Source organism: Thermobia domestica, chromosome 16 (assembly GCF_964235325.1).
Source record: "Thermobia domestica chromosome 16, izTheDome1.hap1.1, whole genome shotgun sequence".
Taxonomy (NCBI): domain Eukaryota; kingdom Metazoa; phylum Arthropoda; class Insecta; order Zygentoma; family Lepismatidae; genus Thermobia; species Thermobia domestica.
Window position 1 is genome coordinate 106,663,626 of NC_137469.1, and position 27,865 is coordinate 106,691,490.

At 34.4% G+C, this 27,865-nt stretch overlaps 1 protein-coding gene across 1 annotated transcript; it reads left to right on the forward strand.

Moving 5' to 3' along the window:
• Positions 1-19,117: 19,117 nt before the first annotated feature.
• LOC145672794 (uncharacterized) lies at positions 19,118-27,118 on the forward strand. Its single transcript, XM_081741951.1, has 3 exons — positions 19,118-19,296; positions 26,189-26,298; positions 26,651-27,118. The coding sequence occupies exons 1-3, from the start codon at positions 19,151-19,153 to the stop codon at positions 26,932-26,934; spliced, it is 540 nt and encodes a 179-aa protein (XP_081598077.1). The 5' UTR covers positions 19,118-19,150; the 3' UTR covers positions 26,935-27,118.
• The last annotated feature ends 747 nt before the right edge of the window (positions 27,119-27,865 follow it).

Sequence of the window (27,865 nt, forward strand, 5' to 3'; positions counted from 1 at the left end):
TTCTCTAGACACAGAAATTGGAATCACCACAAATATTAAACATACGAGCCTAAATAGGCAAGAAAAAGATGCCACTAAGTTCACCACACTACCAATGTGTAAAAATCGTATGAAGTATGCTCCCAGCAGGCTTTGCGATCTGAACTGCTCGAAAGCACGAGCACGAATGACTACACCAAGATCATGGCATGGTGAACGTAGAGTTGTAGGCGTATTTTTGGTATTTGTGTTTTATGTTCCCACTTCTACAATTTTTACTCTTTTTTCTAAGTTTAACAGCTGTTTCTGGCTTTCTCTTTCGGTGTCGTCCTTTATTTACACTATGCACTATTCGTATTCATAGCTTGTGCACTATTCTGTAATGTCTTATTCAGATTAAACTTTTCTTTTTGCCCCTCAGTGAACATTTGATTGATTTAATTCTCATACTCTCCACGGATAGAGCGCAGGAATGCCAGACTCGAAAACTAGGTGTACATTTACTCTCCTGACAGATAATACATAGGTTAATTAATGTATTAATGCTAATATTTTAACATTTGCTTGTACTATTTCACAGTTTCGTTAGTGTTTGTAATTGCTGATTTCAACATTTCACAGAAGATATTGTAAATAGATTTATTTTTAAACAAAAGTGTTACTTAAATAGACACGGATTTGAAAGTGATATGACAAACTAGTTTCGTGCTTAATTCATGCGCTATCTTGGTTTGTAGTACATCGAGTCAAAAAGTGAATTCATTTAAAGTTTCCTTTAAATGAATTGAAATGCACACAACTTTAATTTGCTGATTGTTTCACATTTAGTTAAATATCTCCTACATCGTGAAAATTTTGCTTCATGTAATTTTAAATATTTAATGATAAAATATAATAGAAATAATTTTAAATATATGTGAAATGTCAATTCTTTTGCAAAGGGAAGGGACATTTACCATACTTGAAGAAGAAATCAGTAGAAATAGCATAACTAAAATTACAACTCGTTCCAAAACGAAACCAAAAATTGTAATTCTCCATATGCATCAATGTTTCGAAAGTTAAATATGATTAGGCAATCAACACATTTAATGGCAAAACGCATAAATTTTCCATTTTCTTATATGCTTGTACAGGGTGCGGCACGTAAAACCGGCCCGTAAAGTGAACACATAAAATGAAATGTAATGTATTGAATATGATTAACTACAACACATAAATGAAATGTAATGTATTGAATATGAGTACTCACCTTCACAGCAGCCTTCACAGCAGGTGCTGAAAGTGTCCTCCGCCCACTTTGCAAGGGAATACAAAGGTACCTGGTGGATTGCGTCTGGATTTTCTGTCGACCAATACCGGTTGTTTTGGGAATTTACGTACCCAGACAGGTGGAACCACACCTCGTCACTCATGATGAGCATTAGTGGATCCAAGAAGCCACTGGCAACATTGCTCAACAGCCATGAACAGAAATGCACCCTCTTCTGCAGATCAGGCTCCTTCAGTTCTTGCACAACTTATCCGGTACGGTTTTAACTTCAGTCCCCTTAAAACACGTCTGCAACTTCTCTCACTCGCATGAACCTGTTGACTCAATCTCCTGGTTGACTTTCGATGACTTCTTGTCATTATCTCCTCCACCTGCATCTTTAATTCAGGTGTGCAGACAAATGGTCGTCTGTTCCTGGGAGCATTTTGAACCGACCCTGTACGCCGCCATTTTTCAATCAATTCCTGAATGGTGCTTTTTGCTGGCACACAACGTCCTGGAAATTTCTCCCGAAACAAATTCTTTGTTTTCACAAAAGATCCAGTGAGAATGAACCCTTCAACAATGGCAACACGCTCGGGTATCAAATACGGCATTATCACACACTGACACTCACCCGGCTTAACACAACGAGGCCTTTTTCTCAACTGGTTTCGACAAGTTTCACTGGCTGCGGCTGCACGTGACTGCTACAGGTCACGTAAGTCGACCCGACCTCGACACGCCATCTCTTGGTAGGAAGGTAGATTATTTAAGTGTTGCCAAAAACACAATATACCAGAATATTACGACGGGCCGGTTTTACGTGCCGCACCCTAGTATCATTGTTATTATCATTATAGGTTAAACCGAAGTGTGAAGAAATTTTCTATCAATGCTTTTGGAAGGGAAATTTCCAGAATTGTTGTCAAATATTAGAAGAACAGAGGACAGAAGAAGGGTTTTGCTACTCCTTCAACTCGCATACAAGTGAAAACAAGCAAAAGTAATTACTAAATATTTAGTTTTAATTTTTAATAATAGCTAGCGTACATTTTTATTGGAATTTTACAGTATGTATCAGTTCCTTTTATCTAAAAAAATTGTTTCAGTGGTATTATTAAGTATTTGCATCATCAAAGAACATATAGTTTAGATTTTTATTCAGTACCGTACCGTGGGGAGGCGAGCGGGACGCCCAAGTAAGGGGACGCAAAATTGGGGAGGAAAAATAAAAGATAAATGTAAAATGGAAGGTGAAAGCAATAGAAAGTGCTTAAAATGAAGGAAAAGCAGAATTTATTTTAAGAAAATTTTCTTACGATTCGCACCAACCATGGTGGCGCTTCGCGGCTGGTCTGTCGAACTCACTCATATGTATGGCGGGTGTCGTCGTATACTCTCGACCCAGGCGCTGCTTTTCCACGGTACGGCACTGCTTTTATTATATGTGGCAGCTGAATTCGTGTTTGATCTTGAATACTGATCTCACATAGACCAATCCGCTTTTAGAGAAGTTCTCACTATTATTATGTGGAAGTTTGATTCAGCCAACACGTTATAGGTTCTTAGTGAGACGAAATCTTATCAACATATCGTAATATTTGCTCACTTGAAGCCAATTTCTCACAGTAAGTTTCCCCCTTCCCAAGCCCACTGGTTCAAGTCAGATGTCAATTCAGTTTCCGTGTAATAAAGTATTTGAACATTAACAGTGCCTACTAGCAATGATTTACACTTTGTATCTAAGAGTGATGGGTTAATCAAAGCACATCTGCAATATGGCTCAAGTACAAGAAGAGAGTTAATGGTTTTTATTATTTTTCATTTTCTTAAAGTTTCCTCTGTTGCATTTCCTGTACTTCTCTAAAGAAGAAATCAATTTCTCAATCGTGAAATAAAGAAAATTCAATAGTAATTTGTACTTTTATTTGCATTAAGCTGCATTGTACACGGCTCAAATCATTTGTATCGCCATGGAGGGTTGATTAAGAAACTCAAAATATTCACTGGAGGTATTCGTTTATAAGCATTAATCATGAGTAAGTGATTGTTCATTTCGCTGACAATTTAACCTTTATCGGAATCACAGTATTATCAAGGTACCATGCATTCCTGTTGTGAGTAAAAAGAACTCGGGAAACAGTTCGCGTCATCCAAAGATGTATTAGGGGTATATTTTATACCAATTGTTGTATGCAAAACTAATTTATACTTCAATTTGGAACAAAAATATCATTTATAAAATAACCAAGCTAGTGAAAATTTCAATTTGAAAACCTTCAGACCCTCTATTTGTATCCCCCTGCATCTTGCTGGGCATCGTTGAGTCAGGAAGAAAATCCTGTAATCTTCCGGTTACGTTGCTAATGCATATCACCTGAAAGTTGATTATTTACGACCTCCTGGTGTACGAAACATACATCTGACTCCTTGACATTTTGAGAAATGTGTAGCGTACAGGGTATCGGAGACCTCCTTAAATTCGAGTACCACAAAAATAGTGTAAATTTAGTTGTGTTATTAGTAGCACTACTTTCATGGTCAGAGACAACTTTGTCTGATGTTCTTGCTTACAAGCTCTGTCTCGTATCCCTAAGTTCAAGATCAGTTAGGATATCTTACGAGGCGTATCCAGAAAGAAAGTGCCTTTTCGCATTCCCGCCACTGCTGCGCTGCGATCGGCGTTCCGCGCATACGCGCTAGTCGTTCTTGTTCGTCTACTCTCAACTCATGCTATTTTGGTTGCTCTACGTAGTGCTTTCTGTTTACAGTGCAAGTTTAAAATGTCTAAGACAATTGACGATCCCGCCGACTGTGAGATTCGTTCGGTAATTCGATTTTTAAACGCAAAGAACGTGAAACCGGCAAAAATTCATCGTCAAATTAAAGATGTTTATGGTGAAAACGCAATGACTGATGGAATGGTAAGAAAGTGGGTAAGGGTGTTTAATGAGGGTCGAACTAATGTCCACGATGAGCCACGGAGTTGTCGGCCTTCTGTTGTCAACGATGACTTGGTGAGGAAAATCGATAAAAAAATTCGTGAGAGAACAGACGTTTCACTATGACAACGGTTTCAGGCGAGTTCACGACGAAGTGAAACTCGCTGTGCAGCAGTTGTTTTCATCACTGGGGGCGTATAGTGTCAAAGTCACCGGCGGCATCGATCTATGAGGAAGGACTAAATAAATTGATCCACCGATACGACAAGTGCGTCAACAATGGTGGAAAGTATGTGGAAAAGTAGTGTAAGATATGCTCTTTTCTTGTGAAAATATTTTTTTTTAAATGTGTTTACTATATTTGTTTTCTAAAACGGCACTTACTTTCCGGATACGCCTCGTAGTTGTCAGGTTCTGGTTGACGTGAGTAGTCATATAGTTGAGAAACAGTTAGTGGCGTATGTATGGGTGCAGAAACGACCACACATAAGGCAAACAATGGCACAGATAAATACTGTGTTTAGAAATCGCTTCGGCAAGAACCCACCTCGTAAAGTAACCCTGTTTGGTTGGAGAAACTTGCGGTTGCTTGAAGACAGGACATGTGACGCATACATCTGCATCTACAGCACGATGCACCACATACAGATACAATAGTTACATATTTCGTATGTGTAAGTCTTCAAATATAGTAAGTACTTAGTAAGTAAACTTTACACTGACAATTCATTCTGTGGTATTAAAACCTAGGAATATGATGACTATTTGGACACCCTGTGGAGAGTACTAAATTTAAAATTCTTATAAATAACTAATAATCAGTGTAAATCATTCGTATATGCATAGCAACAAGAACTGGAACTTTTAAGATGTGACAGTAAGCTAATTTAATTGGGTTGTAATTCAACCAACCACCAACTAACGATTATAACCATCATTTTAATCTATTGGATCAACATATTTACGGCGGGTTCCAGGAAAATTTGCACTGCATTCTAAACAAATGAATTGACATAAGTTGAACTAATTTGTTGTCAAAGTAAAATTTATAATTCTTGTAACAATTGTTATACGAATTTCCATTTCTATAACTGCAAATAAAATACAACTTGATTATCTAAAGCCAACAGTCAAGATGGGTTTAATCGTTGGTAAAAATGAAAGATAGGTTTGTATCATAAACATTGAAATGTCATTTTACAAGATGATAAAGCAGTCTTTGTGTGGAGTGGGCTACCACTGGTTAAAACTGAGTCTTTGCACTGGTTTTTGAATCATATTTTTAACTGTTCCTAGAAAGAGCATTTCGATTATGTGTGACCAGCTCACAATTCGCGAATTTTCACTACATGCAATACAGCTTGAGGCTTTCTATGGACCTCCGTCTTATCACAGTACCTCTAGATACTTTCAGTAGCCTTAATGTAAAAGAAATAACCCTGAGATGGAATGTAATCTCAATTTTGTAGTTTCTGGCAGCGTATATTCTGTTTTCCAGCCCCATGCTTCGGTGTTCAGACATCATCTTCTTATGGTACATTGGTAAAGCTACAGTCTCCATAATAATTATATCATTGACAGGGTCGGCGAGAGGGGGGCAGAAGGGGCCAGAGCCCTGGGACCCAGGGCTCCAAAGCGGACCCGGCGACCGAGTAAAGAATTACTAAATGGTGTATACTCTTACTTAGTTCGCTTCCAATCAGTGCGCTCTTTGTGTAACAATTTTTGTGTACTGTGGTCTTGCAAAGAAATGACAGGTGACCAGATCCAAGAACAAGCAGCTGCACTAGTCCAACGATACCCAAAAGATTTAGGAGATGACCTTTCTGATGAACTGCATAGCCCGAAATTGATATATTCGGCCAATTTTGGTGAGAAAACGCTTTCACCATGGGATTTCCTAAATAACATCAAAACTTTTAATCTAGAAACTTTATCTCCAAATCTGACAGTGGTCCTTCGTATATAAGCCACAATCCCTGCTAACGTTGCTCTTTCTCTGTGTTAAATAGAGTAAAAAATGCTTTACGCTGCACAATGTGTCAAGACAGATTATCAAGCTTAGGCGTGTTGGCAGCGGAGACAGAACTTGTCAAGTGTACCAACCTGGATGCTATCATTGTTGAAAAAGGCCAGAAAAAGGCCAGAAAGGAAATTTTGTTGTAACTATACGTAGAAAAGGATACATTGTAACTGTAACAGTTGTCTTGTAGTATTACAATAAAATTCTCCTACAGACAATTACTATTAATATCACATTTTTAATCACACTATAATTAATTTGAGCAATATTTCATTGAAATAACTAAATTAGGCATAATGCCTCATGTCTCTAGTTAAGGAAGACTAACTGCATAGCTTACTTCTATATAATTATTTATAGCAACAATTTGTGCAAAAGGGTACGTTGGATGGCCGAGAACATTTAGTTTCTCAGCATTAATTAACTATTTAATACGTTCTCTTTGTATTTCCTTCACAAATTATTTTGTTTTGAGCATTTGATTGAGCATTGGGGGAGACCTTTTGCTATTACAAATAAATAAGTTACTATTTTCTGCGTTTTGATACCATCGTATTAAATATATTATTTTTTATTCATTTTAGTTTTGAAGCCTTCACAAATCTTAGAACCAACAAGTATAGGGTCTAAACAAAATCATAAATAGTGAATTAATGAGTTTTTTTTCTTTTCAGCGAACAGTGAACATAGGCTAGATTCAGAGTTCTTATTATTAACTTATTTAAAGATACAGCAATACTGTTTAACATGAAAATTAAACGCATTAATTGTCTAATAAAGAGTTCAAAATAAACCTTAATGTTCATTTTAGTCTACCTCCGTCCTAAGTGGTAAGTACGTAAAAATTCATAAGTGAACATGTAGGGGCCCGGGATTGCTCAGTCCCTGGGTCCGCGACCGCTCTCGCCAGCCCTGATCATTGAAACTGATACGTTGCCTTTGAAAACCCCTTTACTGAACAAGAATTGATTAGCATAAGCACACCAGATTTGTTGAGAACGGTCCAATAGAATATTACACTTCCTTGAAAGAAGTAGGCTGAAAACGGTGCAGGTTGTGATTTACTACCGAAGTGTAATTCAATAGCTGTTTTGTCGTCTTTCGTTTATTATTTGATCGAAAAGAAAAAGAATAATATGAATTACAAATATTTGAATAAGAAGAGAATACCAGCAGTTGTCCTCAATTCATTTTTCTTTGCACCACGCAGTCAATTGTTTTATACCACATTGGGATGACAGATTTAACTATGACGATCAGTGCCAAACACTTGTTTAGGTATTGTATTTTATAACATAAAGTTTATAAGTATTACTTAATTACGTATTCCTTATTTTAATAGTGCTTGTTTTCGCATTATTTGTTTAAAAAATAGTAAAATAACATTGATAAACTAGACTCATTAATGAGGACATTTCTTTACAGGAATGAGAATGATTACTATAAGAATTACGCTGAAGGAACCTCGACAGGTTTGGAAGTATTCTTCCATAATATGAGTCACGAATATTTGGAAACAGAAGTAAGAACTCACGGGTTTCACGTAAGTGACAATCTCAGTAAAGCATCATTAACTTAGACCTAATCCCTGCTTAGAATCAAAGATGGCTTTTGAAGGATGTTACATCAGGAATAAATGCTATCGCTTCAAACAAGGAGAGGAAAACTTACCTGTTTTTCTTCTCTTCAATGTAACCTCCTCTAAGAGCCACCATTGCTAGTAATATTTTGTAAATGTAATAGTTCAGCTTTAGATAATTAGAAAACTGGACTTACTAGAGTATCTAAAGATATGATATTTTTAAGTGTTGAGCTGCTCATAATTCTAACAAACTTACTACCTAAAGAGGCTTTACGAATCACAAGCCACATGATAATATTTTCCTGGATAAATAGAAATGTTTTCAAACGTATGTAAGCAAAGCAACCAATAACAAATGTTAATACATAGTGGAATATTACATACAGAATCCAAAAGTTTATTGCCAAAGTAATACCTAATTGGCAAAAGTATGACTTTAAAGGCATTAGTTATGACTTAGTTTTGATCGGTTTGAGCTTAACGTCTATTACCACTACCGACGGCATATTACGCTTCAACTCGCAGCTAAATGTGAGGTTACAAACACAACCCGAATCTTCGGGACTGTTTACAAAAATTTTCCGTTCTTTAATGTATTTGTTTTCTTCTTGATAAATGCCCTCAAACATCTAATGTGCCATTTCTAATCATTAGCAGGTTCAATTTCCGAAAAAAAAGTGCTTCTGTTCCCCATATAACGAGTTACTACTTAGCTGTGTAGAAGAATAATTCCAATGACTATGGACAACATAGCGCAAGAAGAATATCCGAGTTCAACTTTAGTCTTCTCCAGTCTTATCCATTTTTGAATTTTTTGTCTCTCGTTTTGAGGTAATGTATCTATTTGCTAGAAACCGTTTTCCTTCCTTCATCGAATGGAATAAATAAACTATATTCCGCTTCAACTCGTCCCAAGCTATTGGAAAGAGAGTTACATTGCATTAATTTATGAATTTATTTATCACAATATTCACAATATGTACATCTCGCCGAGTAAATTTCGGATAGCAAACACTAGATGTTTGAAAGAGACCGAAATTTTTGTATTGCTGGCGTGAAAAATACTTACAACATATCTCTCCATAATTATCTATAATGATATCTTGACAAAAATAAGCAGTGTTTCTTTTGATCATAGCAGTGGATCATGAAATGGTGGATCATAACAGTGTAATATTAAAGATAAAGAGCATACCAGTCATTCAGTGTACACCACAGAATTTTAGATAATCAAACAACAACGAAGTCATTCTGGATAGCCAATCCAGAGTTTACATTCAATATTGTATACATTCAATATCCAGTTCTGTTCTACACAGGATATATGTAAACAATATGGAATATTTCCATCAAATTTATATGTATCAAAATCGGATAAGCTGGAAAAGACTCCAGAAATTTTAGATCCATAGCACTATCTAATGTATTCTCCAATTTTAAGAACAAATATACTACTAGCAAATTGCCTGCCTAACTATTTCAAACCAAACAAATTCTCATATTATTGCAGACTGGCTTCAAGCCACAATACTACACCATAGAGCAGCTCGTGCAACAACATGCAACAACATTTTAAGGGCTTTTGCCAAATTATTTAACAGCACTGCACCACTTACGGATATAATCGGAGTCTTCAATTTCATTTCGCATGATAATATACCTATGAAGCTCACCGACTACAAATCACCAACTACATCATAAGGTGAATTTACAACTTCATTATGAATCGAATCTTCTGATTACGCACAACCAACAAACTTTCCATCTTCGTAAACATCACTAGACAAGTGCCATAAAAATTCACTCTTGTACCCTCAATATACTTGCCACATATTGTTATTCCAACTAGCTCATACAGTTGTATAAAATCACGGCAATTTGCATACGGAAAGCCGAATTAAATATCAGCAAAACCTACAAATATCATTCTGGTTAGACTCTGGTCAGAGATAAAATTAAACAGTTTTCCAACTGGTGTACAACTAAATTCACATAAAAGGCAATAGATTATATTCATCTCACCTAGAAGAATAAAAGAGACTTCGTTACAGATTGAAGTAAGAAAATGAAATTATAAGGTGAAAAAATCTCAGTAAAAATCCCTGCCAAATATCTGTAAGTTATACTAGACAAATAGTTAACAGTATAAAACATATATAGACAATAAAGAGGAGAGCAATAGGCACTATTCTTGCTCTTAATAGCGTATTTGCAATGCCACTCTTACGTAAGTAAGGGACGGAGCATTTTCAATTACCGGTTTTGTAAATGATATATTCGGCCCAAGAGACAATTCAACCCCAAATATTTTATTTTTTCTTATTGCTACATTTGTCTAACTAAATACATATCACGAACATTTTATCACTGCTCTTTGCGAGCATTTGGTTTTTGAAGCACTAAGTATTATTAATTGATATGTTTCTGGTATTTTTGGAAATGGAGCATTGACTACTCAGCGTGGATGAAAGACATCGAGTTTATTTTCTCACGATTTCGGCACCTTATATTGCCGAAACTATAACTCACTTACTAAAGTTCCGCAGGACGTTTTTGCTAGTCTCGGAGTCTGGAATCGACCCTCGAAGTTTGTTCAAATAGTTTATTACCACCCTGTATATATATATATATATTTGTTAGCAAGACCTTTAATAAGCACAAGTAGAACACTAATGAATTATATACCAAAGCAAATTTGGGTCCAATAAATGAGTTCATCATTCAACCATATACACAGGCTGATTCTTTATAGGGTTTACAATTCCAATCAGTTATAATTCTTTATTGGAACCACATACAGACTTTGTTTATATTTCATTATACTGCAAAATATTTCATTTCTTTTTTTGTGACAAATTCATTATGGCTGAATGTGTTCACCTGTTGTCATCCTGGTCACATCCCAACGAAAGTCGATTTCCTGCTAAACAGTGGCCAACATTTCGGGAGTAACGTCCGCGATGGCTGTTGTGATGCGATGTTTCAGTTCATTAACATATCAGGTAGGGGAGGGGTGTACACCTTATATTTCAGAAACTCCCACAGAAAGAAGTCAAGTGGCGTATAATCTGGAGGCCGTGGCTGCAGGCAATTAGTCCACCACGACCTCTCCACTTATCTGGGAATCGCTGATCAAGAAATTCCCTTATGTTTATCATGTAGTGTGGAGGGGCATCATCTTGTTGCCACCATAAGCGACCATTGTGGTCATCTTCATCTAACTGTGGAACAAGGAAGTTCTGGATCATATCAAGATAGACGATGCCAGTGATGGTGCTCTCAGCAAAGAAGGATAGTCCATATACCTTTCCTCTGGAAACACGTTCACTTTGCGGCTATCACGAACCAGCTCCACGTGCGCATGTGGATTTTCCGTGCCCCAACGACATACGACAATTGTGTGTTTTGACTCGACTGGAAAGGTGAAAAAATGATTCGTCACTGAATACAACATTGTTCAAGAATGATTCATCACCACGAATGCGATCCAAGATGATAACACAGAATTCATGTCGGGTATGTTTATCCGCTTCACTCAGTGCTTGAACCAAGGGCAATCTGTATGGCTTCATAGACAAACATCTACGCAATATACGTCAAACAGTGGTCTCGGGGATACCAGTTTCTTGTAATGCACGTCGTGCAGGTTTTCGAGGACTGCCTACAAAAGTCTCTCCAACTGCTTCCACCACATCATCAGTCACGGGTGAGCGCCCTGCAGCCTTTGCGTGTCGTACAGAACAACCTGTTTCAACAAATGTCTGCTGCCATTTCTACATTGTTGGTCTGCTGGGTGGTTCCTTGCCGTATTGTGTGCGAACCTTATGCTGTATTCTCGTTGCTGACTTCATTTCTTCAAACCAAAACACGCACTTAGCTCTTTCCACAGCAGTGAAAGTCTCCATTTTCAATGACTGACCGGTGGCGCAGCGTGTGGTCAACTCCGCAACGACTCATTACGTGAGTCAATCTTGAAGTGTTTTGCAGCATAATGACATATAAAACCAAGTCTGTATGTAGTTGCGATAAAGAATTATAACTGATTAAAATTGTAAATAATATAAAGAATCACTCTGTATATCATAGCATCATCCTACAGCAGAAAGAATTCTTCACGATTAATTTCGAAAAACATAACATAATTATTTTGTTTCCATCTGACACTATGCTTTAAGTCCCATTCATAACCTAAATAACAAGCGATAACTTTTAAACTGGTTTTCTTTAATACCTATGCACTACTTCTCCACTATACCGTTTAAACAATATTCAATTTCCTCTACTTCTAAAATACAGACCACTACTGTTAAAAACAATTTAAGCCATCACAATCCAAGCTTCATATTTAGTACATTTGATATATAATATTTTTGCTCTGGACAAAATAACAATTCACGAAAGTAAGGTCATTGTTTTCTTAACTAAAAGAAGAGTTTCAGGAGACGAACCATAGACACCCTGCAAAAGACTCTTCAGAGAATAAATTTAAATTTTATAAAATGAAGCAACTCCCCTCTTCCGATTCATATGTATTGTTAGTATTTATATTAAAATAAGAAGAAAAGGAATATTTTTAATCCAGCAACGTAGAAATCAAAGTCTGTCACATAATCTTTGTTTTGCTCGATATTTTAGTTACAAATCTTCTATGAAAGATACTTTATAAAGACTAAGAAAACTAAAATATTACAATAATGTGAAATAATACAAACAAGATTTAACAAAATGCTGCGATTCACTTACCGTATTTCTTGCTTCTGTACGACGATGCTTGTATTGAAATAACCTGTCAATAATCACTTACCGTAGCTACTACCTACAACAAATCGAAGAATAACATCACTCAATTTAGGTATTTCTTTTCAGGTGTATGTGCACAATCCTGATTCATTTCCTGATGTCTCACAAGGGATGTTCCTACCAACCGAACAACGAATGGTGTTGACCGTCCAAGTGTCCCCCGTGGACTATGCTAGTGAAGGTGAAGTAAAGTCCGTCAACATAGACAAGAGAAGGTGTCTATTTGAGGAGGAAACTCAACTGAACTTAAGTAAAGTTTACACACAAGATACTTGCTTGTTGGAGTGTAGACTGAAATATATTAAAGAGAATTGTCAGTGTACCCCGTATGCCTATCCTCAACAAGGTATAGCAATAGTAAGAAACCTATTAATTTTCTAGTTTGTCTAGTCCAAAATCCTTATCATTTACTATTATTTCATTTAATGGCAACCTAATAAGTTTGAATTACATCTTGTTTACAGAAACAAAAGTAATTACTGAAAAGTAATTATTGCTATTAGCAAGGAAGCATTCGCATTGTGAACTAATGTTACGATTAATCAGGTCTTTAAGTAGGGAACAATAGTGATGGGACACAGCAATTTATCCAATTTCACTTGTTTAAAACATTAACATTATAAAGATGATATATTGGGTTATTAATTTAGGTTCTGAAATAACCAGCTTCTTGGTCGAATACACTTGTAAAATGCTTCTTTAAAGAACAACCACACAAGCTATATTATAAAGTTTTAGAAAATAATACTTCACATTAAAGTGGAATCTTTACAAACTTTCTTTTTTTTCTTTTTTATTCATTAATAGTTACATCCAGATTTCATGTCACAGAATATTTCTTCATTGTATAGATTTCCCGAGAAAAGAATAAAAATCGCCAATCACCGAAAATATCTTATTTCTATAAAATGTAAATAAGGGGCTATAGCCCCCCCTTGACGCTCAGGCTTACACTGGATAAAATGGGTTTTAATTCTGCTTTACACTGGATAAAACGGCAAATTATGGTTTAGCCCCTCCCTTGATCATATCCTGGATCCTCCACTGTATATATATATTATTTTGAATTCTTTATATTTCTTCTACAGTCTTTCGATTTATGACTTTATTTAGAGAAATTATTGGTTATTGGTTATCGTCAGATGTTGAATTAAGATTATACGTTTGAAAAATATAAATATGATTACCAACAGTAAATAAGACAAAACCATAAATACTTAGTACTTAAACTGTGTCCGTAAGTTTCGAAACTATAAATAATTATTACCAAAATTTTTCGATAAGTTGTGTCGTAATCATTTTCACATTTTATGTACTGATTTCAGGTGTTCCAGAATGCGGTATGACAAAAGTGCCATGTCTTCATCAGTTTGATGGTAAGTAAAATTTATCGTAAAATTTATATTTATAACATGCAAAATTTCTGTCTAGAAATATATAATAATTGCGTATCCGTTTGGTTAATCTACAGGTAAAACTCATTGGTTATAACGAAACGAATGTACATATTAAAAACTATGTGCGAGTAGATTACTCCATGTGTAAGTAAATGCATCATACCTTAGAATGAAGATATGATATCGGCAATCAAGATTATAAATATCTGTCGTCGAAGTATGCAATCACTAGGATGTAGAACCATATGTATGCCAAATAATATGTCATATTATTTAACAGTTTGCCTCACTTTAAGCACACCGATATTGCATTTTATTCATGTTACCTACCATTCTCATTCTCCATATCAAAATATTATAAAAACATATTTTCCAGTAAGTTTTCTAATGGAAAATATGAATAATGAGTGTGTTGTCTAACGTTATTTGATGATCTTGCACACTTAACTGATGCATATGGATTTGTAGGTGTCTCTGACCACTTCACCACTATGATCCAACAACAACATCAACTACTACTACTACAATTAATAATAACAAGCAGAAGAGAGGAATGAACCGAATTCAAAAGTTCCTGCGTAGAACGTAACATTGTTGTACTTTTTAAATTTTTATTTATTATTATTATTATTATTATTATTATTATTATTATTATTATTATTATTATTATTATTATTATTATTATTATTATTATTATTATTATTATTTTCTTTTTCCTATTTACTGAGGCCAATCCCATAAGTCTTCGTTTTCACTTTCCAACAAATCACGTTCCTTCATTTTTGGTTCTTATAAGTGTCTTTTTTATTTATTTATTTATTTATTTATTTATTTTCTTTTTCTCTATGCTATTCAAACTTCCTTGCAATAATTCATTAATAGGTAAGCCACATGTCCAGTTCATCAGTTTATCTCTTCCTACCTTTTTTATCCAATCTGCTTCTTTCCACTTCCTTATTATCATTCTTTTCTCCATCTCCAATACTTCCGTCTTATCCCAATTAATTCCATGATTCGTCTCCTTAACATATTTGTATATGACATTGGTATCTTTCTTCCTCCTAACATCATCTTCATGTTGTTTTATCCTTTCTTTCATTCTCTTTCCTGTCTCTCCTATATATGATATATCGGAGTCCTCACACCATACCCTATAGATGACTCCTTACATGACATGACCATAATAAAACAAGGAGGAGGGCTAGTTACGAGGTTGTACCAGAAAGAGTGCTCAGCGGGAGTGTACTGCCATGAGAGGAGCGACGTGGATAGGAGTACAAAGAGAAATTTCATAACAAATATGATAAGAAGAATAGAAATGCTGGAGGACGAAGAGGAAGGAAGGAAGGAGAGCATACAGAAAATCTACAGACAGTTAGAAAAGAACGGTTACAGGAAGAAAGAGTTAGAGAAGGAAGAAGAACGCAGGAAGAGGAAGAGAGGGAGAAAGAAGAATGAAGAGGATGAGAGTGGAAAGTGGCATGGCATAGAAAGTATGGGAAAAGAAACGGAGAAACTGAAGAATTTATTGAAGAAAGGAGGGGTCAGAACTTATAGAAAGAGTGGAGATACTTTAATAAGATCAATAAAGAAGAAGAATAGAAAAGGAACTATAAAAAATAATGAAGAGGAAGAAGGAGTATGGTGTGAGGACTGCGATATGTCATATATAGGAGAGACAGAAAGAGAATGAAAGAAAGGATAAAACAACATGAAGATGATGTTAAGAGGAAGAAAGATACCAATGCCATATACAAACATGTTAAGGAGATGAATCATGGAATTAATTGGGATAAAACGGAAGTATTGGAGATGGAGAAAAGAATGATAATAAGGAAGTGGAAAGAAGCAGATTGGATGAAAAAGGTAGGAAGAGATAAACTGATGAACTGGACAGGGGGCTTACCTATTAATGAATTATGGCAAGGAAGTTTGAATAGCATAGAGAAAAAGAAAATAAATAAATAGATAAAAGAGACCCTTATAAGAACCAAAAATGAAGGTACGTGATTAGTTGGAAAGTGAAAACGAAGACTTATGGGATTGGCTGAAGGCCTCAGTAAATATGAAATAATAATAATAATAATAATAATAATAATAATAATAATAATAATAATAATAATAATAATAATAATAATAATAATAATAATAAATGAAAATAAAAAAGTACAACAATGACTATATATAGGTCTGTTAAAAGAATTTAAACTTTTTCATAATAATGACTATATATATGACGGTACGATTTTTTAAATTTGACGAAACTTTGACCTCGATACGTGACCTGAAGATATTGTCCGACTTCAAAAATAATACAGTTACGCGTTTGGATAGACAGTCCAATTTGTCCTCGCTATTAGAAGTCGATTTAAAAAATAGATTTCTTCGACCGACCCCAAGTACAGACTTTTGAAGAAAAAGAAAATAATTGTTATCACTATGTTAAACAGGTCAAAACAGCTAGTCAAACCATGAACCATATATATTATATATTATATATTATAGTTAGTTACAAATATATATGTATAGTGTGAACCACCATTTATCTTGATACGCCCTTGTAACAAGCAAAGAAACGCTGAAAGTTTGTGATACTACCAAGTTCCAGTGTTGCCAAAACAACTTATAATTGTATTTTTCAGAACATTAATGGCAGAACGTCATGTTATTACATATTTCAAATCAACATGCAAAACGAGGACATACAATACAAATTTCTCATACAGGGTTGTAAACTAAGGACTCACAGATCACAACTATCCAAATTTTGGGGGCATCTATACTGTGTTGACTATTGTTAACATCTTTTAACAATCTGTGAAATATTAAAAATTTTTTATTGTATTAAAATTAAAGTATCAGAAACTTTTGATTAAGCATGTACAAGAACTACACATAGTTATTGTTGGAATATAGAGAAACTTTGAAATACAAAAACAACTTTAAAATAGTCTACAAGGATGTATGACGTCCTAGTTGTTTTTGTATTATAAGCCAGTGAAAGTATTTCACAATTCATATAAATGCTTCCCAAAATTTTACTGTCAAGAAGAAAGAAGACGGGAAGGATTACTGGCTGACGTCTATATTCATCGAGATATGAGAATGTATTTCATACGAATACTTTCATGTAAGTTAACCTTTTTATTTTGTTGAATTTTGTCTTGCATTGAGAATGTATTTAAATTGTTCTCATGGAGGTCTCCTGCTAGGCCTATTAAATTACCAGATCCTTCAGATCTCGGTACAGTAAATCTTAACTTGTCTTGAAGATAGCAGACATCTTTAGTGCACTAGATTATCAATTATTTGAATTATTAACTTTGAACATGTCTGCAACATTTGTAAGATGTTTTGTTAATAATCTGATTTGTTATCTAATAAACTTACATCAAACTGAATTTAATTTCAAGACATTTGAAACCTAAATTGATAATCAAAAAAAGAAACCACTATACTACCAATTAAGATAATAGCGATATAAGATACTACCAATTTAGATGATTTATTTAGATGCATCAATATCTCAATAAATCAATACAATATGCACCAGTAAATCGATATTACTTATCTATAAATCGATACAATACCAATAATAACGCAAACGAGATAGACAGGGAACATCTAAAATGTTTTAGTTTCTAATAGTATAATCACGATCTCAAGGATTTCCGAAGAATCCAAACAAAAGTGCAATAAATTTGAAAATCTGACCTTTCTCAAAAGTCCTTACTTCGAAAAATTGTTCACTTAAGTACCTCATTCAATTACATAGATGATTTTCAATAGATATGAAGATCACAATACCATGCAATTAAATATCTAACACCGTCTTGGAGATATGCTTAAAACTGTTAAAGTTTAGAACATTGCTAAAAATTATGTTTTCCGAGAAATTGGGTAATTATACCTACCAAAATGTATTGCTTTAATAGAGTAGAAGCGTATTAAGTCTAAAACTTGTTTCTAAATTTCCCACAAACACGACATTTTAATCAATATATCAAATCGTAACATTCTTTTCTTATTTCCCGAATGAGATATCAAATTGCTGTAAACGACATCATGAATGTTATTTTATTGGAAATTATATACGTTGTAATTCGATCTGATACTTATCTAAACAATTTTTCAAATAAGGTTTCAAAATTTCCCACAAATACGACATTTTAATCAATATATCAAATCGTAACATTCTTTTCTTATTTTCCGAATGAGATATCAAATTGCTGTAAACGACATCATGAATGTTATTTTATTGAAAATTATATACGTTGTAATTCGATCTGATACTTATCTAAACAATTTTTGAAATAAGGTTTCAAAATTTCCCACAAATACGACATTTTAATCAATATATCAAATCGTAACATTCTTTTCTTATTTCCCGAATGAGATATCAAATTGCTGTAAACGACATCATGAATGTTATTTTATTGGAAATTATATACGTTGTCATTTGATCTGATACTTATCTAAACAATTTTTGAAATAAGGTACTGTAAAAACAATCTAATTTTGAATTCCTACAAACTTTGTTTCTGATTGTTCGAAATAAGTCGTATGATGACTGAAGGATGGGATATTAATGTACTTTGGGTGCACATTTTCCTGTTCGTCTAACTTTCCTTATTAATTTTGTAGAATCTTCTAATGTTTGGCTGCTTTTAGATGTCTGTGATACTATGGCGTTGTTAATTTGCAACACTGTATGGCAAATTGGTTTGCATATTTATGCTTCACACGCACATTTGAAATATGTGATAACTTGACGTAATGCTATTAAAATATACAGTTTCATGCAGAGTTAGCAACACTTTTAGCTTTGTGGTATCACGGTGTAAGCCGAGCAATTTCCACTTGGCGATACTTTACATGATACAAAATTTAAGTTTTTCTGTTCACTAGTTTAAAATTTGCAAGGGTGTATCTAGGTAAATTGTTTAAGTTGTATATTTCAGTAACAAGTTATCCCAGACCATTTATAGGGACCAGACTAGACCCAGAGACTTAAGTCTTCAAACATAGCTGATTTTATTATAATTGTAATATGAAAACAACAATATAAGATACGTAACAATACTATGAAATATAATTTAAGAATTTTTAAAACAACACTATGGTAACTACAAACCAAACTACAACTATACTCTTGTAATTACACTTTCTTCCATGGTTACAGCTTCAATGCGATACACTCGAGCACCACCTAACACACCAGGATTCAAGCTGAATGCCAGTTACCAAGGACTGGATTGTAATTGCTTAAGAACATGTTCAAAAATCGTGTACAAGATAGAAAATGCCTATGTTGCTTCGTAAGTATGATTTCTTTTTATCATTAATATGGACATAAGTGCCCTACATTAAAATTAAATCGCTTAATTTCTGACGCTAATTATTGTGTTCAATAAAGTTCAGGATATTCTATCGAATTATATACTGTATAATATTTAATACTAATTAATGTATTTAATTAAATAACCACATTACTATAGGTTGAGAAGTTAATAAACTACTTTTAAATGAGAAGGCACGAACGTCAATAGGCTTTGTCTGTCTCTTCCAATCTTTTATTTCAATTTCCCCAACGTACGATAATATGAACACAGCTACCATCCTAAGGAATTTTGTAGTGCGTTTAACAAAGGTTTGAAATTCCTTGTCGATAAGAATTGAACATGTTTGCACTTCGATTTTTTAAATCTAGAATAGCACCTGAATGCTTGATGTTTCACCATGTTACAAGCCAAAATATTTTAAAGGCTATCCACAGACTAAAACACTGTCTACCTATCCACAGACTATCTATGAGTGACTGTAAGAGTACAGTCCGCTTTAAACAATGGAGTGTTTAAAATTCTTGTTTGAATTCTGTATTGTTCTGTATTAATTTTGTACTGAACAACAGTGATTTAAGACCCCGTGAACAAGATATGATAAATTAAAATTTCCTATGTTAAGAGATACTAAAATCCTAAAACGGTACAAATTCGGGAGCTTCAACTTATTCCCCCTGGCTGAAATTCTATTTGCGCCAATAGTGAACAGCAACTCATGCGTGTTTTTTTAAGGGTCTTCTTTTCCTTGTAATAGCACTTTTCATTCCGCCTATTACTTCTTTATCATTCCATTTCATTTACCTAAGATCTTGATCGAGAACATTGAAATTAGAACGTTTCCTTCGTATATAAAATATTATATAAACGACTAATACTATGTTTTCGCAATTATAAATAGTGAATCTATTATCTACTGTTTTTTCCTTTTTCCAGTGCTGTAAGAGCGAAGCAATGTACTTTCCTTGAACGGTCCGGGAGCAAATGTAGATTTCTTACTTGCCAATTTATGCATTTAAAGAAAGAAATATTTGATTAAAAAGTGTAATTAATTTTTGGCATGCATTTTCATATTTACATTTATATTTCTTTACATAATCATAGTTCCGTGCTTAACGTGAGATCGGAAACATATGATGAGATCGGGAATCGAACCTGGATCTCTCATGTGAAAAGCATGTATACTAAATATTTAGTCACGACGGGGCTCAAATGTGGTAGAAGTCCCTTATTGTCGGTTTCAACGTTGTTTGCGATAGAATGAAAATGACAATAGAGAACAATGAGTTTCTTCCTCTTCCTCCAATCGATTCAGCGTCTCAAGAGAAGGTACCATCACCATTCAATTTTCTCAACTAAAAGTAGAAGTGGTAGAAAGTTCCTATCATTTAAGATTTTAATATAGACCGTCAATGAGCAAAAACTTAAAAAATAATGAGAGACGTTTCTCTGGAATCGATTGGGTGTCATATATAGTAGTTTTGTCCCATCCGGTAATTCTATATTCAAACTAGAATTGGTATAGATCAACCGTTTCCAGTTTCAACGTTTCCCGTCATAGTAAAAAGACCGTAGTATGTAGGGGAAAACAGTTTTATTGAACTTATTGTTTCAAGAAAATGTACAGTCTCCACTTATAGCCCTCCACTAGGAAGGGGAATTTTAAGAATTTACTTCTTGCACTTTCAATATCCATCTCAATAAAGCAGACAGTAAGATATATCGAGAAGTGTGTTTCTTGTAATAGATTCGGCATCATAAGAACAGATCTCATTTCTTCCGTCAATCTGCTCTTCAAACAGGAATTGGTAGAAATCAACCATTCCCCATTGCAACGTTTGTCACCATTACGAAAGAAAACTATAACAAATAGCGACAAAAGATTTCTTTTTGAAATTCATGCAACATTCTAAGAAAAGATACCATATGCCTCTGCTAGAAAGTAGTAGTAATTGGGTATTACTTCAGCTTTCAATATTTATATTCATAGGTCAAAACGGTAAGATATATCAAGCAACAGTCTTCCGGAATCTGCGCGAGGTCCCAAGAACAACATTCCATTGGATCTTGGTCAACTAGAAGTGTCTGAAGTCTATGATTTCTGGTTTTACCAGAGATCAAAATAGAGCAAAATGTTAGGGAATAGAGAGAAAAGCGAGTTTTTAATATGGATTTAGTACCATACTAATATGTTTCATCTCTAACTCTATTCTTCTATTGCAACCTGAAAAATACTGCTACTTCCAGTTTCAATGTTGCTCTCAATTGAACAAAAACGGTAAAGGACAGTGAGTAGTGGCTTTCTGATATGCATTCAGTGTCCGTGAATAACTTTTATATTCACATTTATATTTAGTTTTATACCAGACATGTTGGAAATCTAATAATGTTGAAGTTTTCCGTTTCCACGCTGATCATGTTAGAGGGAAACAGTGATACTGAAGGCATCTTTCTTATATGATTCCGGTACCGCAAGAATATATTTCATCTTTAAGTTTACTCCTGTATTACAACTGGAAGTAAAACAAACCTACTATTACTTCCGGTTCTATTTTTCATTCTAATAGGGTGAAAAAATTGAACAAACTGTTTCCTTTATGTGGACTCAACATCGGAACAAATCAGGGTGTCTACTCGAATACCAGAAAGTAAATTCATGACTTTTTCATGACTTTTCATGACCTTTTTGTTCAAATTTTCATGACCATGGCGATAAAAATTTACCATTAGTAATAATAAACCCCTACCATCAGTGGTGCATAGGAACTATGCGGGTTGCTAGTCTTAAATATCACTTATTGTGAATCTTAAAGAAAGAATCTAAAATTCTGCCGCCTTGTGTTCGAGCACAGAATAGCACTTACCTAAATACGGGCCTGCTCTTACCAGTGAATCACTCTATACTGTATTTGAAGTTTTAATTCTGAGTATAATTATCCATCTAGCAGAAATGTGTTTGAAATTAAGCACTCAGAGAACTGCCCAAAGACAAAACAAATTATAAAAGAAATTCGTTTTAAAAAAATAGATCATCAAATTTAAAATCTGCCAACTCAAACGAATAATATTATTTGCATAAGTCTAAAGGCCCAAAAATACACAATTTACATTTCTTAGAAGTAAAGAAATAGCAGATCAGAAAGTTGGACAGTGAAAAGTTGTTACTATATTACAGAGACTAGAAGATGAAATGGGGAGCAGCTAGGAAGACAGTAAAGTACCAGTTAGCCAGCACTAAGTGGTGGGGGAAATTCTCACAATTACTGACCTGATACAACTGTTTCAGTACATGCAGTATGAGGTATAAAAGTATGAAGTATAAAAATATACTCTGAGATTTCAGATTTTCATGACCAGTTGGGTAAATAAAGGACTTTTTCATGGCTTTCATGACCACTAAGCAAAATATATGACTTTTTCATGACTTCCATGACTTTCATGACCAGTAGACACCCTGCAAATATTTCATCTGACTGTTCTTATTCTACTGAAACCGGAATAAGTAAAATCTAGCATAACGTCCAGTTTCAATTTTGGTTCTTATATACTAATAATTGTAAAAGACAGCGATAAACTCTTTTTGATATGAATTCTACATCAGATGAAGATACTACATGTCTCATATTATATCTGTACTGCAGTCGGTAGTTAAAGTTATACTACTTCCGGTTTTAATATTGAATACGCGTTGTTTGAAAGTCTGCCGTAGTTTCACAAATTGATCCCCACCCATTCATTCATTCAGTGTATCAACTATGGCACGCTTCTCATGGATCATGGATAAGTTGGTCCATGTTGCACCTTTGTGGCACCATTGCTTTCGTGCTAAGGCATTATGATCCCTTTTCGGGTGGAATCTTATCCCACATCATACCATGCCATGTAATTCATAGCGGTCTGTGATTCTCGATCAGAGGTTCGGTTTGAGATCCGCCGTCACTTATACCACCATTACACGGTGATTCTGAGTGCAGCGCGCTCTTCCAAACTTGTCATTCAAGGTTTTCTTCCGAGAACTGTTCTTCTTCGACGATATGGTTTCCCAGTGAGTTTTGTAGACCGTTATCACCTTAGGCACTGTTTTTCGAACACACCCAACACACTTGCTTCTTTGGCACCCTCGAACTACGAGCGAGCGCTAACAATTTGCCCTCTTTCGAAATCACTAAGGCCACCTATTTTACAGTATCACCATCTGCTCAGTTCGCTGTACACTGCCACTCTAGTGGTTCTCACATAGTACAAAGTTTGCCTTAACACACAATAATAAACAGTCTGATCCTTTGGATGCCGCCTGAAAGTTGTCAAGCGAAACGTCTGACGTGTTTCAAACGAATTTCAGGTTAGAATATCTATGAAATCTGAAGTTCTACACATTTAAGCCAAGAAAGATTATAAAAGAAATATAATTGGGGCAGAGCGGAAGAACGAAACAAGTGTTGAGTAAATATACGAAAATGTTTACTTTACCATAAAGCTGAAGAAAGTATTGGATATTTTAGAGGTAAATATGTGAGCTTCGTTTCACAATTGAAGCTATGGCACATTTCTAAACTATAAAATAGCAACAGACACAGAAAGTAATACTTCTATAAGTTCATGTTACAACAGAGGGTTTCTCGGACACTAAATCTAAACCAAAAACACTTTCTTGCTATCTCTTACAATTATTACTACATGAGGAACTAGTTTGAACCATAAGTTGTACTAACTTTACTACTTCCGATTTCAGTAAAAGATTAGATGGTAAGATTAAATATATTTTTGGGATAGGAAACCCACTTAAGAAACTATTTATTGTAGTTCATTACCGTTTTCGCCATATAGAAATCAATATTCAAATCTGAAGTGGTAGCAGATTTCTATGACACTATAATGCCCATGCTGAATCTATATAAAATGCTTCTCGCTATCTATTACCGTTTCTGTTCTTCACATAACTATCAGTGTTGAAACCCGAAATCGTATATTTTACCATTTCCGGTTTCAGTGGAGGGATTAAGGTCGAAACGAAAGTTTTCGGTTTGAGTAGAGGGTTAATGGAGCAAATGGGACCTATACTTTTGGTACTAACAAGGGAACATCTTATATTGATAGTAGCATTGCCCAATCAAACAATGTTCAATCGATAGAGGAGTGCAGAAAAGTTAGAAATCGAAAGTTTTACGGACCGACACCCAGAAACACAGGAGATACAGAGGAAAGAAGGATCTAGAATCATGCGAATGCAAAACAGACACTGACACAGAAAGAACTTCAAGATGATTGAAATAATGAAAATGACATTTACATGACAGTATAGTAAGCAAACATTGTACCCACACACATGCTCAATAACATATTATGTAATGCAGTGTTGCCAACTGAGCACAAAATGAAGTTCTCAAGCGACCCTCTCCTCATACCAACATACTGCGGAAAGCTTTATCAACAGCAACATTACCAAACTGACTACCAATAATGTGTGAGGTGATACAATATATTGTGCATTAGAAAAGCGAGCCTGGTAACCAATTGTCAATCCAAGTTCATGCATCATTTCAGTTTTGTGTGTTGTGTTTGATACTATTCTGATTTTTTAGTTGGGCAAAACTGCTTCGACACTGTGGTTCTTCCTTTATTTCGTACTTCAGTTATCATATTCTTGTTTGTGATCTCATAATTTGGTTTTAACTAGTTCGAATCATGTACTGTATGTACTTTTCTACATCCAAGATTTATATAGGTATTCATATAGACCTATTCTCAAACGTTGGCAACACTACGTCACAGGTATGGTTCTACTCATATTATAATTAGATTTGCTAGATGTTATAATTTGTGTTCCGTGCCATTTAACAAAAATTCTTTTTGTGCTCCGTTGGCAACACTGCATTACATATGATGTTATTGAACATGCCTGTGGGTACAATGCTTGCTTACTATACCGTTGTGTAAATGACATTTTGATTACTTTAATCATTTTGAAGTTCTTTCTGTGTCAGTGTATCTTTTGCACTGCTATCTTCACATAATTCTAGATCCTTCTTTCCCCTGTATCTCTTCCTGTGTTTCTGGGTGTCGGCCCGTAAAACTTTGGATTTCTCACCTTTCTTCACTTCTCTATCGATTGTGCATTGTATGATTGGGCAATGCTACTATCAATATAAGATGTTCTCTTGTGAGTCAATTCCGATAATCCTCTTATAGCTATATCTGATTATTTTTCATATCATACCTATCGACATACGAGCAAAGATATAGACTTGTGTTACGCTTCTCGTACGTATGTATAGCATATTTCTAAAATGAAGGGTAAAGTAGATCACAATGGTTAGAGAAAACAACAGTTTTAATGCGTACTATGTACGAAAATGTTACTCATGAAGCTAATCATACTGTGAAGTAAATACTACTATGCTATAGATGTACTATACTGTAGATATCTAAACTGAATATTACTGAGAAACAATACTGTAGATGAAATGTATATAAATAAATAGATCACATTGACATTAATGTAATGGTATGCTGAAGGTTAAATTATCATGCATAGTTTGCGAGAAAAATTGACAGAAATGAATTTGTTTCGCTTAAAGATATTTTGTTCGTTGCGAATAATCCGCATTTTTTTATTTTCTTGAAACGGATTATTTATTTACGTGTGCACTGTATTTGTAAAACTCACTGTATACCAACAAACTAAATCTACTGCTCGTGTCTTCTGCGTGAGGTGACACCTACACTCGTAATAATGATTCATATACTGTCTCTTTTAATGCTTATATTATTTGTAGTATATCAGTGTTGCCTGTTACAATGGATAAATATAAATTATTATTAATATACGTAGTCCAAAACTACAATAAAGTATATTGCTCTCTATTTCTAGGTCCCAAATGAACGCAGCTGTATGTTACGGTTATTTAGATGTATTTTATAAGGCACTCGGAGGGGTTAGATACAGGACATATGTCATGTTTGGGTGGATGGATCTTATTGGTAAGTTCTAAATAAATATTATTGCCCTCATTGCGATAAAGCCATTGTTAATAACCAGTAAAGAAGTTAAGTAAGTCATATGTGATATACGTTTTTTCCCATACCTCCCTAGGGTTTGATCCATTTACTTAGAACTTGTATTAGGCAACAATTTTGGCTTATGGAAAATGTTACTCATGAAGTTAGAACGGACAAATTGAAGATGAAATTTCAGTTTTATTAAACACTTTCAGATTGTATAATTAGGAAGTATGAAGAATTCTTTTATCAAGATAAAAATGTGTTTGTGAATATATATTTGGATATAAATGCTAGATTATAGTTACATTCAAAGGTTCTATTATATTTGTAGTTTCCATTGGAGGAATATTCGGACTCTTCCTAGGATCAAGCTTAATAAGTGGCTGGGAAATCGTCTACTGGTTTGTCTTTCGGCCATTTTCAATGCCATGTTGTGGTAAATTCTTCAGTTGCTGCACGTCATGCCAGAGAGATACAGAGAAGAATAAAACAAAGAACAGATCCACGTCAGGATTGATGCATCAGAGAGCACAGTATTTTTCAACAAACATACGTCCATATACTATTAGAAGGATAAGATCTAACAGAAGCCTTCATATGCATTCGATCTTCTAAAGATCGCAATACTTTTTTAAACTTTATATCTCTCATTTCATGAGTTCAATGTGTGGAAGGCAATAAGGGAATTTCTATACTCACCAGACTCCAAAATGTTTGAAGAACATATCTAGATAAATAAAATGTGAGTTCCATTTGAGTCACTGTCATTCACTTACATTTGTATTTTTAAAATGTCTCATAATACTCACAAAGTAAATGATTCCATTATTATTACGTTGACTTGGTAAAATATATATGTCATAGATCACTAGAAACAAAATATGAACTTTTGTAATAGCATAAACTACTGCTTATAGAAAAATTCTGAATGTGATGATTTTGACTAATAATATCCTTGTGTAGGTGTTTTAACAAAACTGGAAAACATGTCCACAATTTCACTTAAAGTTGTCCAGAGAAAAAAGAAAAGAGGCGATGAAAAAAACTGTAAAAAATACCAACAACATCTCTTTCCGTGTTCCTTTCTGCATTAATTCACCCTGTATGTTTTAAATACATCCAGCTACGTAAAGCACGTAACTTCATCTAGTAGAAACAAAGTGTACTTCGTTCCTCAGGAGTACGAGTGCAAACGTGGTTTTCTTTAATGCCTAGATATGCTTCAGAAGTGAGTTTATGAAAAAAAGGTTAGCTATTCGAGAAATGGATACAATGTCGTCTCTAAATTTAAGGATGTGTGGTGGTTCTTTGTGAATTATATACGAAAGTATACTCTGTAGGCTAATTTATGCCATTCTCATAGTTCACTTGTCACTTATCTTAACGGAATTGTAACGCACATATTTGCTTCCATAATTCAAATTCTTTTTTTTTTTTTTTCGGTAATACACCTGGTATTAATATATGAACCTGAATCAGCACTGTTTTCATTCCATGACGTTTTCTTAAGCAGAGAGAGCTAGACACGTGTGGATAGGGGTTATAT